Raw genomic sequence first — 17,775 nt, forward strand, 5'->3', positions numbered from 1 at the left:
ATCCCATCAGTAGTTCTGTCCTTGCCAGTAATATCAGGAGGAAGTCCTGGTTTCCTGTCATCTCCACTCCTCTCGGTGTGACCAGGCATTTGATAGGTGTGCCAAATGTGTGAATTCCCCATGCCTCACCCCAGTTCCTGCTATTGATGCTATGAGAAGCTGCCAGACTAGCAGATGTTTGATGGTACTACTTCCTGGAACCTGCTCCTGCCATCCAGGAGCTCTGCCTTCTTTCTCCTAAGCACCCAGTAATAAAACTCCTTTCTACAACTCACCTCACCCATGAATTTCATTCTTCAAATTCACACGAGAACTTGGCACTGTAGCTAGAGTTTTCCTGCCTTGCCCACAGTCAGGACAAATCTTTGTCACCCGCCAGTCCCACAGCTGCTCAGACCCAACCAAGTAAACACAGAAACTTATATTGGTTACAAACTGTATGGCCATGGCAGGCTTCTTGCTAACTGTTCTTACAGCTTAAATTAATCCATTTCCATTAATCTATACCTTGCCACATGGCTCGTGGCTTACCGGCATCTTCACATGCTGTTTGTCATCGTGGCGGCTGGCAGTGTCTCCCTGACTCAGCCTTCCACTTACCAGCTTTATTCTCCTCCTTGTCCCACCTATACTTCCTGCCTGGTCACGGGCCAATCAGTGATTTATTTATTGACCAATCAGAGCAACACATTTGCCATACAGAACATCCCACAGCATGGCACCATGGGAAGTTTCATATGACCATGAGCTTGCTTTAAGTCCATCTGAATGGAGAGAGAAAGTCTCTGTCAAACTCAAAGAAACCACTACCACCACTACTCCTGTCCACTTCAGGACAATGTGAGGAATCAAAACAAAAAGGGAAACAACTTGTAGTAGTTGAAACGAAGCAATACAACCCGGAAAGTCCAGTGGCCCATCACAAAAGATCCACAATGCAGTAGAGGATAACCTGGGTGCCTAGACTACCTGCCATCTGTGGGTTAGGTCTCTGGGCTCCTAACCCACCACAGAGGCACCCCTTAGGTTGCTGGACAGGGTCAGATCCATACCCATGTGACATCCCTCTTGCTGTCCTAAGTGCAGGAACAATACCAAGGCAGCTGCCTACAATGATACCCCAAGTTTAGGTGGATTTTTCTATCCAACCAGCTAGCTCTCAAATAACCACACAGAGACTTTTTATTAATTATGAAAGTTCAGCCAATATCTTAGGCTTGTTCCTAACTAGCTCTTATAACCTAAATTAACCCATATTTTTATTAATCTATGCTCTACCACATGGCTTTTACCCCTATCCCATTTTATGTGTCCATCTCATTCTTTATCTGTCTGGCTTCTCCACCATTCTTCTTCCCAGCATTCTCTCTGCCCCAAAAATGCTACCTAACTACTGGCTGTTTAGCTTTTTATTAAACCAACCACAGTGATAGATCTTCACACAGTGTAAAGGAATATTCCACAATATTTCCCCCTTTTTGTCTAAATAAAAAAGGAAAGTTTTGGGTTTTTTTTTTTTTTTTTTGGTTTTTTGAGACAGGGTTTCTCTGTGTAGCTTTGCACCTTTCCTGGAACTCACTTGGTAGCCCAGGCTGGCCTCGAACTCACAGAGATCCGCCTGGCTCTGCCTCCTGAGTGCTGGGATTAAAGGCGTGCGCCACCACCGCCCGGCCAAAAGGAAAGGTTTTGACTCTAACATAATAAAACTATAAACAACAAGAACAATTATCAGGCAAGAATTACATTTATAACGTCCAGTCCATTTGTATTCAGAAAAAAATACTCCATTATTTACTCTATCTTGATAAGTCAAAAGCTCTGTACCTAATTTACCTTTTATTGTAACTAAGGAAAAGTATAACTAACCATATAGTCTTTAACTTCATCAAGGACTCCAGAAGGATATATTACCTGAGTAAATAGAAAGTGCAATACAAGCCAATTCCAAAACTATATAAATGATAGAGATATCTGGCTGCCTGGACAGTCACCCAAAGTTCCTCTGCAATGTTGGGGCATCCAGTCTTTGGCCTACAGGCCTAGAATATCTGACACACTTTTCTATGAAGCAGGAATTTTGAAGGACTGTCCCAACTTATCTTGGCAAAGTCCAATAGTCTTTTTGTGTGTGTGTCCTGCTTGTCCAGTTTGTACAGACAAGACAAAAGCAATTTCTTGCCCAAATGACTCGTTTTGCCACACTGAAAGCAAACTCCATATGGGGTTTCTTTGATACCCATCATCCTTTTATGAGGTAGATTGGTGCTGCCAGGAGCAGACATGTCTCATTGTCATGAAAAGCCCTATGTTAACAAAACATTTTAAATGCCATATTCTGTAGGTCTTTGAAGTGTTTGAGACCATCTATCTATCTAAAAATATATCTTTGTGTGACCTTAAAAACATACCTAACATGACTATAAGTTTGATTGTTATAGATTATTATCCTAAGTAGCTTTCAAGGACTAAAATTTTACATTTTTAAATGAAGTGCATAGGTACAATGTCTTAAACAAGAATAGAAACGTATATACAGTATAACAAAAAATAACCTTAAATTTGTATCAATACACAAAAATCCATACCATATTTGAGACTAGTGGCTATACAAAAGCAGACTCAACAATCCATCTTTTTATCCCATCATTTTTATACTATATCCCCCTTTTTCTCTTCAGAAAGAGATCCCTGAATCTAATCTCTTTTGTTCAGTTTTTTTCTGACCATGACCAATAACAATCTTGTAACCAACCCCCCTAAATGATGACAAACATCTATAACCCACTGAATGACCAAAACCCACCCACCCCACTTCTTTGGAATGTAGACATGGTGTTCTCTAGACTGCTTCCTGGTGTCTGGGGATGCTGACATCTTTACGGGACCCTGAGAAAATTGAGATAGTGGTCAAATCCTGGCTGGAATAGTCTGTGAGGCTGGACCATCTCCATCAGCAGCCTTGAAGCTGCTCTGGATGCAGAACTCTAAGGAAACCACAACAGAGGCACTCTGAGAGAGAGACTGGATCACCTGGGCCACCTGTTTTTATTGGTGTCTGGTCCCCTTGTTCCGAAAACACATAAACTTTCAAAGGTAACATGCATATCTGCATTAACACAAGTATGGAATGTGCGGTGTGCACAAGTCAGGTGAAAATGATTTTTTGTTCTATGTTTGAGCAGGTAAAATATATGTCACTTGTCTTGTAGGGTTTGGTGTTTTTTTTAGGTTTATTTCTTTATGTCTGTAGCCAGGATTTTCAAGGGATCTTCTTCGATCAAACCTGATCCTGTTTACCTTTGAAGGAATCCACAGGCTTTTGTTTTGTTTTCTGTGGAAACAAAAGCATAATCTCTTCTCCAATACAACATTTTTTTTGAATTCCATTTTGAAGTTAAGACATTTTAAAAATATATAGGTTGGTTTAACTTAGCAGTTTCTATAATCCAATGTCTCTCTGCAGCTACCATTTGTTCATCAGCAATCAAAAAATTCAAAGACAACATATGTTATATACAAGATCCAGACTCCCTGTGTATTTCCCATCTCTATTTAGCTTATCCTTTTTTTACTTTACTCTTTCTTTTAAAACTTTATTTTAAACTATTATTTTTATGACTGTCTATACTCTTTTTCTTCTCTTTTCATTTTAAGCCTATGCACATTGTTAAACACACTGTAACCTGTTTAGAAGGTTTTTCCATCTGAACCTGTTTTACTGCAGATCTGTGACCTGTTTTATCTGTATGAGAAAAACCTTAAACCTACCATGTGGCTTAGCTCATGGCACACTGTGGCTCAAGCATGCAGACAGCTGCTGGGATACATGTCTCTGTACTGTGGCCAGCATGAGAAACACAAGGAAGCCACATTTGGCTGTTTTGTGTGTTTAAAACCTTTTTCAAGCCTTCTCAGGTTTTATACGGATATATGTGGCCAGACATTGGGCATCATTTGTAGGAAGATTTTTCTGTCCCACCAGCCAGATCTCAAATAACCATACAGAAACTTATTAATTATAAAAACTCAGCCAATAGTTCCTTAACTAGCTCTTATAACTTAAATTAACCCATATTTTTATTAATCTACTTCTACCATGAGGCTTTTACCTCTATCCCATTTTGTGTGTCTGGTTCGTTCTGTGTCTGTCTGGCTTCTCCACCATTCTTCTTCCCAGCATTCTCTCTGCCACCAAAATCCTGCCTAGCATTTTACTAAACCAATCACAGTGATATATCTTCACATAGCGTAAAGGAATATTACACAACATCCCAAGGACATTCCTAGTACTCAAGGGCATCCCCCATAATGCCTCCAGTATATATCCAGTTCTCTGGGAGCTACCCACACAACGACCCAAGGACAGGCCCAGTATCCAGGAAACTGCTTTAACACAGCTCCCCAGAGCAAGCCTTTTACCAAAATGTGTCTCTCATAATGCTCATGGAAGTGTCACTATCCAGGGGGCCACAAACAGGCTGCTTCCTAAAGTAGGGTCAGTACTCAGGAGGCTTCTGTGCTTACCTCACAGCTGCTCTCAAGCTGGAAACAGTGAGGATTGGTAACAATGCTGTTGACCTCACATGGCTCCTAGGACAGACCCAGTACCAAGAGGGTTAGCCACATCTGCCTTCAAGGTGATCCAGTACCTACGGGGTCTGACTCCTTGCTGAATTCAGGGCAGGTACCTGATGCTAGGAGTCACTAGAACACTGGACCCCATGTGAGGCCCGGTATCCAGAGGAAAGCTGCAAACTGCCCACCAGAATACAGGCTTAATACCCAAGAGACTGTCTGCATGCTGACCTAAGGACAGGTCTAGTACCTCAGGGACTTCACAGAAGCTGACCTTAATACAGGTTCAATATCCAGGCTTGGCCCAGTGAGAATGCCACCTCTTTCACTGACAAAGAAGACCCATCAGAATTCATGGGGCCCACTATCCCTGCTTCACTGGAATCTTCCTATATCCTCCATCTCAACTTACAGGATCCCATTCTTTTGAAATTCTCATTTCAAAAGCTTCCTGCAAGGCTAGAACTTCTATCCAGACAACTGGAGAATAAGATTCTGCATTTGGTTTTCAGCAATCTTAGCTTTGCAGCTACAGGAGACACCGTTCTCCTCTAGGTCTCCACAGAAGCTTTCTGGTCCTTTATGCAGCACATGATCTGGGAATTCAGATCCCTGAATTTGTCCTTTTACTACATCACACTGTCCAGCAATGTAAGGATCAAGCGGCCAACCTTGCTTGATCTACTGCCAGCTCCCTCCTAGACCACTGATGCTCTGGTTACTACTGGAAATACAACAGCCCTCTCCTGTCTTTGGGGCCTATGTTCTGACATACAACCCGAAACTGATGTCCAAAACTGAAGCTGACACTAACAGTGAATCCCATATATACTAGAGACCTCATGTTCCAGACCCTTGCAGCCAAAACTGAGGATCCCAAGGTCACTCAGGGAAGGACCATGGAGGCTGTCATAACAGCCACCACTTACTGAATACCACCCACTGTGCACAGTACTAAATACAAAACTACCCAAACAACAAACCTCAAAGCACCCAGAAACCTATTGGGACCTCAGACTACATAGCTAGTCCATGTCCCACAGACCCTGACTGTTCTGTTTGCAATTCAGTAGGACCCTGCAGGACTCACCTGGAGCAGAGCTCCCCCCTGGGCCCCTAGGATCTGATTATATATATGTATATGTATATGTATATGTATATGTATATGTATATGTATATATATACATACATACATACACATATATATATATCAGGCAGCCTAGGAGCCCCATGGGTCTCCTCAGGAGCAAATGAAACCCAGGCATCCTTTCACACTATCTTTCTAGCCTAGTTCTGAGTGAACACACCTCCCCACACTGAGGCCAGTTAGAGCTTGCTCTACTCCTGCTCTGGGCCTTTATGCTAAGGAAGCTCCCAGTGTTTCACCATTTCCAGGAGGTAACTGAGGCACACTGGTTGTTCCTAGTTTTGTGACAGCAGGTGTTAGAAGCAAAGCCTGGATTCAGATTTAGATAGCTGGTGACAGGCACCTACTCCAAACCATGGCCAGGGCAGGAAGTAGAGGTACGGCCAGAATCAGACCTCTGTCCACACAATTTCCTCTCGTTTGATGGCTCTGAGCCTACAGTGGTGTCGTGATCCATAACTCAGTTCACATGGTGCTGGGCTCCTCTCAGAGGTGCAGAAGCCACATGCCAATGCTCCTCCTCAGGAACTTTGGAAAGTATGAATCGTTTCCCTGCAGGTGAAATCATCCACACCAAAGGCAGCAGGGTTTCTTGTCTCTTGAGGAGGGCTACTTGGAATGATAGGATGCAGGGGGCAAGGGAGGGTGTAAATTTAGGGAAGGAGAGTCAAGTGATTCTGCTTCTGAAAATCCCCTGGTTTCTTTACATCAGCATCTCCTGTGTGTGGTGAGTGGCAGAGAACTGCCTCTCCCCCCGGCAGGAGGCAGGCTGCTTTGCTCATGGGTCTCACTTCTCTTCTTCCTCCCCCTGCAAATGATCACAGCTTGGAAACTTGTTTAAAGGAAGTGGTTGTTCTTGTGGCCCCCAGTCCTGGAGATGAAGCACTTCTGGTTAAAATGATTCAACGAGAAACCACGCCCCCACGAAGGCTATCTCACCCTGCCCTGGTCCTGGAGCTCTACTTGCCGAGTACTTCTACCCTGTTAGACTTGGCCCACCACATGCTGCCCTTAGCCCAGGCAGCCATGTGGCCGACCATTCTGCTTGCCCTCTGCTGCCTGACTTCCGACACCCATGGGGCACACTCCCCAGGTAAGAGAAGGGTCATCTGGTCCCATCTCGGGGTGCTGTCCTGACCATCTTGTAGTAGTGGAGGCATGGGGGCCCTGGCCTGGTAGTCTTGCAACTTTCCCAGGACACTCTTGGAGCCCTGGGAAAGACCCGGGGCTAGGGGCTCTGGATCCGGGCAGCAGCTACTGCCAAGCTGAACAAACATCTGGGATTAAGCATGGCAGCAGCCACAGGGATAGGGAGAGCAATTTTTGTTCCGTTCTGTGCTCGGGCCCACCACAGAGACAGAAAGAGGCAGAGGCAAGGGTCTCAGTCAAACAGCCTGTATCTGACAGCTTTTCTCTCCTGCCTGTGTCTTTATTGCAGGGACCCCAATAAGACACTCATTCTACCCACAGTCAGCATGTTGGTGGCCAGTGAGGGGTGGAGGCCACCTGTGTTGAGAAGCTGACACAGGGAGGTTAGCTGACTTGCTAGCCCAGCCATGAACGCCTGTTTGCCCACAGAGAGCCGGATGATATCCGCCCCTGCAAGCAGATTCAGCACACAGATAAAGTTTGAGGGCTTTGCCTCTAATGGACAAGAAAGCTGATAACTGACCATCTCCCACCAAAAGAGGACAGCACGTAGGCATAAGGCTTTTGTCATTCTTCCTGTTTGAAACAGGCTGGGTCTAGTCACAGAGGATTAGGCAGAGGATTCGGGGAACACACAGTGAAAGGTAATACCCAAGAGACACCAGGGATGTGGGATTCCCCATCACAGCAAATCAGGTGCCAAGAAATCAGTGGAGTGCATAGCCTCAGAATCCAAGACCTGATGTGTTTGCTGTGAATTGGGCACTATGAATATAGGACAAGAACAGGGTATGGGTGGGGGGCAGCTTCTGCTCTGAGATAAAGACAAGCCACAGCAGCCCAAGGGGTGGTTGGCAAACAGGTAGCTAGAAGCATTGGTAGGAGAGACAGACTAGGTCAGGCCATGGATCCTGCCTTTCTGTGTCCTGCTCTGTGGTGCTATTGTGTTCCTCAAAATATTGCACACCCTGATAAACTTATCTGGGGTCAGAGAATAGAACAGCCACTAGATATAGAGGCCAGAAAATGGTGGCACACACGCCTTTAATCCTATCACTTGGGAGGCAGAGATCCATTCGGATCTCTGTGAGTTTAAAGCCAGGCATGGTGACTCACACCTTTAATCCCAGGAAGTGATGGCAGAAAGCAGAAAGGTATATAAAGCATGAGGACCAGGAACTAGAGTGGTTAAGTTTTTAGGCTTTGAGCAGCACAGTTCAGCAGAGACCCATTCTAGATGAGGACTCAGAGGCTTCCAGTCTAAGGAAACAGGATCAGCTGAGGAATTGGCAAGGCGAGGTAGCTGTGGCTTGTTCTGCTTCTCTGATCTTCCAGCATTCACCCCAATACCTGGCTCCGGGTTTGTTTTTATTAATAAGACCTTTAGAGTTTCATGCTACACTGCTCCCTGCAGCCTTAGTGCTGGCTAGGAAGCCCTTCCTGCCTCCCTCCTGTTCCTCTGTCTCAGTTTTCCAGGGAGAGACACAGGCAGAATCTGGGGCTTCATTCTACAAAGCCCTCTTAGCCTGTGTGGGAGGTCTAGGGAGGGCCCTGGTGCTGTCTCTCCTGTCCTGGAGTTCCACTATTTAGACTCAGTGTTTGGAAGATGCTGTACTTGCCTCCTCTGGGACCTCACTAAACAGAGTAGCCACATCCAGTGTGACAGTTGACGGCATCAGACAGCCTTTGGGGGAGGTGTTTGAGAACGGTCAGTTCCCTATCTCTACCATGATATTTTCCCACTAGTGTATGAGACTGAAAGGAGTCCTCCCCATTCCTCCTGCCTACAGCAGCTTCTCTGGGTCACCTCCTTCAAACCTCTTTGCCCCAGACCCAATAAACACCACCCTCACACTGGAACCTGAAAACACCACCACAGGCCCCCTACCGACCAGCTGAGGACTCTTGACCTTTCAGCCTGCCCTTTGAAATGGCCCGTAAACTGCTCCTGACCTGAGCGAGAGTCTTAATGAAAGCGCATCGGTGATGACTTTGAAAGTGCTTGGAGGCCTGGGGTACTCCTGACAGTACCACCCTGGTCTGCAAGTCTGTGGTCAGGCCTTTCACTCTGCTATGCTAATGAACCCCACCTCCACCCACTGGGGTACCACCCTTCCTGATGCTTCCAGTAAGGGCCTCATCTGAGCTCAGGTCCCTCTCTCAGGACTCAAACAGCTGGGAACCTGGGCCCCTGATGGTTTCTCTCTTTCTCTCTCTCTCTCTCTCTCTCACACACACACACACACACACACACACACACACACACACCACCTTCCCTACTTCCTGTGGGATTCTAGAGCCTCCTATGAGCCCAAGGCACGGGCAACAGGGAGACTGACTATGTCTGATCTGAGCACATGGCTTCACTCTGTGCCCAGGAGTTAAGCTGCCCATACCCACATGCAGGGCCCAGGGAAGGATCCCCAGTCTTCAGAATTTAGGAAATTGCCACATTCAATTGCTGTTGGTGAGAATGGGGAGCCTTCTTTCTCAATGTGTCACCTCTTCCAAGGTTCCCTGCTGCTGGTCACCCTCTCCCTCATCCCCTGCCCCTCTCCAGTAGGACTTGCAGGATACTTGTCTGCTAAAGCAAGAAACCTACATGTGCCAATGCAGCCACCTGCTCCCCATAGCAAGGGCTAGGGGCATAACTAGGCCTGGGTATGACAGATTCCCCTAGAAGGCTCTGGAAGCTGGTGCAGGCTGGGTCTGGGCCTGAGCAGACCACTGGCCCAGCCTGTGTTTTAGGATTTTCAATGAATACGTTTGTCCTCAGAGATCCTTACCGTGGCCATATTGTACCTGATATGGTATTGAATAATACTGACACCTCTGCGTCATGCCGACTGCCTCCTTTCTTCTTACCCTGAGAGGTCAGCGTCAGCATCATCCCCATTACAGATGGGACATGGGGGCTCAGAAAGGTTAAGCAGCTTGCACAAGCCAGCACAGTCAATAAGGACAACCGAAATTCTAACCATGGGTTTGTCCCCGTTGGTAAAGACAGAATTAATCCTATCAAGTATCAGCATCCATGCATGAGGAGACAATACTGCCTCAAAGAAGCCCACCCCACCCTCACAACTCAGGGCCTCAAAGCATAAGCATGACCCATAGAACTCATGGCAAAGACATGGACTTGAGGGGGGTTGCTGGTATAAAATGAGGGAGCTTAAGAGGTACAGAGTATGGGTGACTCACCTGCAGCTGGGCAGAGCCTGGCATTTACTCCATCGCCATCCCAGTCCTCAGACTTCCTCGGGCTTCTGTGGGAACATCATAAAGGGCTGGAGAGCATGCTGACAGTCCAGAGGTCACTGGGTAGGATCCAGCTATGAGCAATCTACAGACCAGACCCAGTCCCAAAGCCCTATTGAACAAGAACACTAGCGGCATGTTATTTTTCTTAGGATAAAGGGCTTTAGTGGCCCGTGCCGAGGAAGCCTGGCAGCAATGATAAGCTGTAACTGAATCTTGTGTCTCTAGCTTGGGAGCCTTTTGCCAGGAGACCCTGCTTGGTCACACAATGGGATGCCCCAAGGACAGGTGTCCAACAGACCATGACTTTTCTACTTTACCACCCTCCCCTTGGCCCACATAAGAAGACCTGTAGTGGGCTGCAGATAGTGGACTATAGATGATGCTCACACACAGAAATAAGTGAGTAAAAACGAAAATGCAATAAAAACGAAAAGCTCGAGGCTAGTGGGGGGTGGGGGGGGGGTGGGATAGAGGGCTTTAGATTGGTAAACTTATCTTTTTAAGACCTTGCTGAGATGTTAGTGTGCTGATGACTGCCTGGAGCTAGACACCGAGAGGCAAGTGCTGGCTGCTGTTGTGGCTGTGTTATTATAGCAACCGTAGATCCCAAGTTCCTTTTGAGGACAAGATGCTCCCCCATCCCAGTGACTGAGTGGGTGGTCATTAAGGCCCAGTGGAAGTGGAGGGAGAAATGCCTTTTACCTTGACCTGGGAGTTAGGAATGAATACTGTAGGTAGATGCCACCTCAGAATCAGAAGGCAGGAGGCTTCTGTGGAGCTTTTGTGGGGAAGGTTTCAGCATCGAAGGCCAGGGAAGGAGTCGGCCTTTATATCAAACATGGTCTTTAGAGCAGTCTGTCTGTCTGTATGGCCGCTAGAATCGTGATACCCAGAGTGGGGTGGTCAGGTCTGTTGGTACATCTCCAGTCACACCGGATATGAGAGGTGGAGATAGCTCAGGTCAACAGGGAGGTCCTTCCTGGATGTCAGTGATCTGTCAGAGAACCTTAAGTGAAGCACTGCAAAAGGCTGTTTCCATTGCTTCTTAGAACCTGAATGAGGGGAGCCAGCCAGCAGGGCAAGCATCATCTACTGGTTCACTGATTCTTTTATTTTCCTAGTAAAAAAAGTCCAGACTCTGAAGCTACGTGGCCAAATGCAAACGCCTGGCCAAGCCCTGTTCCCCTCGCTGCAGCCACCCCGCCTCTGGGATGCTGGGAACTGATCCCATGAATGAGCTGGGCAAGAGACTGAATCAGGGTCTCCAGGAAGGTGGCTCTTCAGGATCAGTTAGCCCCATGCCTCCGGGAGCAGGGAGTCCCAAGTGGGAAGCTAGGATTCCAAGTTCTGCCTGGCTGTAAGATAGATGCCCCTCATACTGTTCCCCCATTTTTTACACACAAATATGAACTCCTTGGTACAGGAAAACAGGTCTAGGTGGCAATCAGCTGACCACGCTCTCACACCCACAGCACACCAGGCTCTGGACCCAAAACTCAAGGGACAACATTCACTGGGAGGGAGAAGATATGGATATCAGCACCTCAGGAGTCACAGGCTGTGTTTAAGGTGTGCCTGAGCAGACATGGACAGGCCACTCTGACGAGGTGTGAGAGTGCAGGAGGGATTCTGTGGGGAGTACAGCCAGCCTCAAAAACCAGTCTGGGCAAATTAACACATTTCCTGTCTGGAGTTCTACTGCCTGGGGCCCCATGTTGAGAATAAACCTGGGTTCTGAAAAAGGCTGTGTAAGCAGGGACTAGGGGACAGGAATTATACTATTGGATATATATATACTATATATATCCGTGGCATCTGTCCTCAACTTCAAGTAAAGAACATAATGAGGACGCACAATATTCAGGTGGTGGAGTAAATAGGAGGTAGGCACACAGGTGACGGTGGAGGAGGAGCGAGGGCCACACAGCTGAGAGAACTTGGGTACCACCAGGGATGAGGCACGACCCACTGATCCAGTATTCCACTGACATCAATGTTTTCTTCTGGTCCTTTTGTTTCTTTCAGATTTTTGTTCCAAAGATTTAAACTCCAGTGTGAAACCAGGATTTCCCAAACCAATAAAGACCAATAACCCAGGAGTGCTTAAGGCGGCCAGGCACAGTGTGGACAAGTTCAACAACTGCACGAATGACATCTTCCTGTTCAAGGAGTCCCGGGTCAACAAAGCCCTGGTCCAGGTGCGGAGGACCACCAGCTGGCACCTCAGGACAGCCCTTCCTGGGAAGCTGGGCCACATAACCTACAGCATCAGAGCAGAGTTGTGCTGCAGCTGAGACCATTGTTGCCCAGAGTTGGGCATGACAGCCAGGGCAAGAGTCCCTCAGTGGCAACAAGAAATGGGAGTGGAGGAATAAGGGTCCTAGAGTGGTGTGCTGAGGCTGACTACCCAGCAGGGAGGGCACTGCAGTACTAGTCGGAGCTGCCCCACCAGGGTCCAGGGTCCGGGCATCTCCTGTCATCATCCCTCACCCACAGTCCACAAAGCCATTGGGCTATTTTCCCTCTGGACCCATTCATTTTCCTCCTAGAGCTGGGCCCGCTCCCTTTGCAGACCCACAAACCCACTCTTCCTCCAGCCTGCTCTCAAGTGTCACCATCCCAAGCCAGCCTTCTTAGTGACTGATTACATCCACTCAGAACTTCCTTCCCTGGGGACCCTAGGGGGCACGGCCAGCCTTGCTAATCCTTGTGTCCCAAAAACAAGTGTTGACATGACAGGAGGAGACACCGGGCAACCTCTCACTTGCTGTACATACAGGCCCTGCGCAGCACTCTGCTGACATGTGGACCTAGTTTTAGGAGACTGTGCTGGGGCCTGCAGGGAAAAGGCTACAGAAGGGCCTGCTGAGGATGAAGGTTTCACAGCATTCATGTTTGTTCTGGGCCACGGAGTCAGGGCGGCTTCCCTAGTCTTCTTTTGACAACTATAAACTCTTTAAGAGTGTAATGTATCAGAAAGGATATATTAGGAACACTCTGGTGTGTAGAACTATCAGCACTCCAAGGACCAGCCTCAGACAATCAGATCTCTGGGCCTGAGTGCCCAAAGTCCCCCATAAGGGAGATGAGCATTCTCCCTCTGTACTCTATTGGTGAAATTATTAAGGCCACTCCACGTAGTTAAAAGGGAGGTTTATTTTGTGGGGTAACTTACAAGTGAAGGGATAGGTAACAGGGTCTGGGAAAGGTGTAGCGCAGTCCAGCAGTGTTCTCTGGAAAACTCTGCTCAGTTTACCTCCAGCGTCCAGGGTCCAGGAACCAAGGGAGCTCCCCCATCCAGATCTCGGGTCTTCAGGGGTCCTCTCTCGGCTCCTCGCCTTGTAGGCATGACAGTTACCGAAGCCTCAAAGGGGGTGGTATTTTCAGGTCAAAGCTGGAATGGCTACCCACTACAGTACCTCATGATGTTGGAGACTATTTCACATGATATTTGGTTAAGACTGGGACTAAAAGTTGAGGAACTTTCCTCCAACTATACAGAAACCACAAACAAGAAAAAGGACTAAGTCATGGCCGTGTCCAAGTGGAGGGGGCTATTTTGAAACTCAAAATAAATCCGTTCCCACAAGAGTGGAGAAGCCAGTGGGTACTATGCATGCCAACAAGCAGTATAGCAGTCAGCGGGCTTGCCACCCATTTAAACACCACTGCGGGTCAATAGGGGCTGTTGGGTAGGTGAGATGACAGCTAAGAGAGAGACGGCAAGTCTTTACCTGTCGCTATGGCAACCCTGTTTCTCCAGAATGCAAAGTTCTGGGCAGAAAACAAGTCCCTAAGCCAGGGCTATAGGACACTGATAGCAGGCAGGGAAGAGGGTCAGCTGAAGCTGGGCCTGCTCATCCAGAGCCACACTCCTGGCAAGCCCTGAGCTTGCCTCCCCTGTGCCCAGCTCCACGGGACTCTCCTCCCCTCACTCCTCACCAGCTAGGGAGGCAGTGACCCTCTTGCATCCTATGCCAAGTAATCTAGTTCTTGGGTCTTTGGTTTCTTCAGGTGGTGAAGGGTCTGAAATACATGCTGGAGCTGGAAATCGGCAGAACTACATGCAGGAAGACCATGCACCCCCATCTGGACAACTGTGACTTCCAAACCAACCCTGCCTTGAAACGGGTAAGACAAAAGTCTGTCTGCTGAGCCCTGCCCACCCCCAGTCACCCAACTCCCCTTTCAGGACTGCAGTTCCTCACTGGCAACACCTCTCCACACCTCATTCCCAAGGAGATGCTCCCTCCCAACCAAGAACACATGACAGCAGGGGTTAGGCATGCTCTCAAGGGACACAGGGTTGAAAGGCAGTGTCCTCCCACCCCTCACATGACCTATACCACCTGACTTTCACTTCCTGAAGCCTCTTTGCAAAGTAATAATCTGAATTTGGGAGAGGGACATTACAGCAGGCAAAGTTTTCAAATATTTCAGAAATCATATGCAACACCTACATACACAGGACAGGATATGTATATTATACTATACATATACATATCATGTGCTGTATTACTATGTATTATCTCTCTACAGAGAAAGCAAAAGCAATGTGGGAAACTTTAACAATTCATAACTATAGATGAGAAACATATACTCTTGAATCACTCCAACTTTTAGTAGGTTTGAAGATTTTCAAAATAAAAGCTGAAGGTGGGTAAGGGAGAGACTGCCCCAGCAGGGAATACATGTGTATGCATGCACATTCACACACAGCTCCCAGTTGCCTGGCATGCACAAAGGGTACTCAAAGAGCTGCCCTGGGTGGACAGGGTCTCTGTGGCAGCTGAGGTTCTCAGATGAGCCCTTTTGTGTTTCAGACTCTGAACTGCTACTCTGAAGTCTGGGTCATACCCTGGCTCCACAGCTTTGAAGTACCTGTTCTCCGCTGCCACTGACTTCTGCCTCTTCAGCAATACCAGGGCTGTGCCCTCCTACTCCCTACTTTTCCACCCCAGCCTGGACATCTTGATCCTCGGGGCCTTCTTACCAGTGAGCAGGTGGAAATGCCAGTGGGTCATCAGGTGATGAGAATGGGAGAATATAGTGCCCTCCTGGCCAGATTAACTGTATTCACATTGTCTTCTAAAATTAATTCTTCTGGTGCTGCACACCCAGATTCAGGAAGTGGGCATAGACAGAATCCTTTGATGGCATTACTGGGGCATGGGTAGAGCAAAGCAGGTAGAGTCAACAAGGTAGTAGTAGTGTGGAAGGCTTCCTGATAACTGACTGAACAGACTTTGTATCCATCTCTTGTCTACTATTAACATCAGACCACTGTTGATGAGAGTGGTTTATCATAAATAAAAAACTGATCATCTCAAAGCAATACTGTGTATGTTACCCTTCATAAGAACCCAGGAATGTGGGCAGCCTGGTGAATTTAGCCTCAGGAGGCTTCATGAGGTGATAAGCTATAAGCACAAGTGCGCTGAAGACCTAAGCAACTGGCCCAGACCTTCTCATCAACAGGGTAACAGCACCCAGAGAATTAGAGAGGAAGCATTTCTGAAGGAACAGGGCCTCCACCCAAGTTCTCTGCTGCCTTGAAGGCTAATAGTTTGGGAGTGCTCAACACAGAGTAGGGTAAAGGATGGGACCCCTCAAAGCCATCCACTGGAGACAGAGCACATATGGAGCCTGGATGAAGGGGCTGGGGTGGGGATAGACAGGCTGTGTGGGGCCCTGGAAGAAGGAAGAGGCAACCAAGAGTTGCAGGGCACTGGAAACTTGGGAAAGACAGCAATGGAGCTTGAGCAGGAAGATGCACAGGGACAGAGCAGAGGGTAAACCCAGAATGGGCAGGCAGCCGGGTCTCAGAGCCCTCATTCTGAGGGAACCCAGATTGAGTACTAAGGAGTACAAGGGTGGACTTCTCTCTGGGCTCTCCTCAAACTATGAATACAAAGCAGAAAGATGCGGGCACCTGGAAGCAATACAGACTTGATAACAACTAAATGTGCATGGCAATGTAACTGCTGTAACCCTCCCAACAGGACAGCACAGTGATCTGCCTTGGCGTCCTTCAAATTCCACCTTATTTTTGTCCTGACTACCTCCAGGCTATTTTAACTCAGAACAGTGATAGCAGCGATGCCACAAGACACGGACTTCACTTGGCAATTTGTGGAGCCACTGAAGCCAATTCTTGAGAAAGATCCATGACCCCACATATAACCAAACAGAGTCACAGGGTGCACAGCCAGCATCCTCGGGATGCAGCTGTGTGATGTCCATGATAAAGCAGTAGGTGAAGGGTTCCCTATCCTGGTTTTCCTAAGTATCAATGACAGCACATCAAGGTCTGGTCTACCTGCTTCCCCTTAGCCATCCAGAATCCTGACAGAGCTCAACTCTGATGTTCTAGAGCTTTCTCCAGCCATGCCCTTGCCACACATTCCTCACCAGATACATTGTGCCAGCTCCATGACCAAATACTTCAACTATCTGCTTCTGCTGAGTTAGCAACCCATGCAGGTGGCAAAGTGAGCTGACCTACAATTACTGCTCCAAAACACATCACTCTCACCCCTGCCCATGGGAACTCCTCACACCACTGTTGGCCAGGCCACCATACACACTCTAAGGCATCTTGAGGGACTCTGCTATACCACCAAGGTCCTGGCCCAAGCCCATGACCTGAAAACTGCAGCAGCCACTGCCTCCAAAGCCTTGGGAAGGCCACTTACCTCCTGTCCAGCCTTACAGAACATTCCTCATTTACTAGAACAAGGACTCCAGCTCAGTCATGTTCTGGCGGTGACACTGAGCAATCACTAACCCTTGAGCCTCAGTTCTCATCCATACAAGGCCATCCATTCCTGCATCGCTAATTCAACATATGCCTGCACATATAGCTTTAGCTACTCAGGAGCTGAGAGAGAAGAGTGGCTTGAGCCCATGAATCCAAGACCAGCCTGCACAATGTAGCAAGACCATATCTCAAAAAAACTGGTAAGACAATATATGTGAAAAACTTCCAAAATTATACATAACCACTCCGTAAGGATATGTTGACCATAAAAATCTCAAAAGGCATTTCATTGCAATGTCAGGCAAAAACTCTTTTTTTTTTTTTTTTTTTTTTTTTTTTAAATTTTGGTTTTTCAAGACAGGGTTTCTCTGTGTAGCTTTGGAGCCTGTCCTGGAACTCACTCTATAGCCCAGGCTGGCCTCGAAATCACAGAGATCCGCCTGCCTCTGCCTCCCGAGTGCTGGGATTAAAGGCGTGCGCCACCACCACCCGGCAAAAAACTGACTCTTAACAGAGTTTTGAAACAGTGTCGAGGCAAATTATTAATTACCTGATTAATCTTATGGACATATTAATAACCCATATTAGAGAAGATTCCTTTTATGTTTACAAGAAAAGCATGCCACATATGTGAAGCTCCTAAGACAACAGTCTTTAGCACCAAATAACCAGATAAACGTAGGAAATGACGCCTGGGAGCTGAAAGCGACAGCTGAGTCAAAAGCCAGAGTCCTTTGCTAAAAGTTCACAAAAACGATCACTTCACCAGGGAGAATTCAGCCCTGAAGGCCAAACTCTCTAGTTCTTAGAGACTCCCTTGTGTTACCCAGGTATTCATGCATCCCTGATAGGACACACCACTGTATGACATACCGTTCGGTTC

The 17,775-nt window shown here is 47.4% G+C and overlaps 1 protein-coding gene and 1 long non-coding RNA gene across 3 annotated transcripts in view; one reads left to right on the forward strand and one right to left on the reverse strand.

Moving 5' to 3' along the window:
* LOC128102440 (uncharacterized) overlaps positions 1-12,265 on the reverse strand; it is a 108,228-nt gene extending 95,963 nt beyond the window's left edge. For both annotated transcript variants that reach the window (XR_008215398.1, XR_008215397.1), the window contains exon 1: positions 10,073-12,265. This is a non-coding gene — a long non-coding RNA (uncharacterized LOC128102440). The remainder of the gene's footprint in view (positions 1-10,072) is intronic.
* On the forward strand, positions 1,562-17,193 carry Cst7 (cystatin F). The gene is made up of 4 exons (XM_052726206.1): positions 1,562-6,815; positions 12,158-12,330; positions 14,147-14,263; positions 14,956-17,193. The coding sequence occupies exons 1-4, from the start codon at positions 6,503-6,505 to the stop codon at positions 15,031-15,033; spliced, it is 681 nt and encodes a 226-aa protein (XP_052582166.1). The 5' UTR covers positions 1,562-6,502; the 3' UTR covers positions 15,034-17,193.
* Positions 17,194-17,775: the final 582 nt, after the last annotated feature.

Source organism: Peromyscus californicus, unplaced genomic scaffold, assembly GCF_007827085.1.
Source record: "Peromyscus californicus insignis strain IS unplaced genomic scaffold, ASM782708v3 Scaffold_7__1_contigs__length_154581171, whole genome shotgun sequence".
Taxonomy (NCBI): Eukaryota; Metazoa; Chordata; class Mammalia; order Rodentia; family Cricetidae; genus Peromyscus; species Peromyscus californicus.

Bases quoted from the DNA above. Each gene is read 5' to 3' on its own strand.
- Cst7 (XM_052726206.1), top strand. From the start codon at position 6,503: ATGGGTCTCACTTCTCTTCTTCCTCCCCCTGCAAATGATCACAGCTTG. The intron at 6,816-12,157 runs GTAAGAGAAGGG...TGTTTCTTTCAG, and splicing joins CCATGGGGCACACTCCCCAG to ATTTTTGTTCCAAAGATTTA. The intron at 14,264-14,955 runs GTAAGACAAAAG...TTTGTGTTTCAG, and splicing joins CCAACCCTGCCTTGAAACGG to ACTCTGAACTGCTACTCTGA.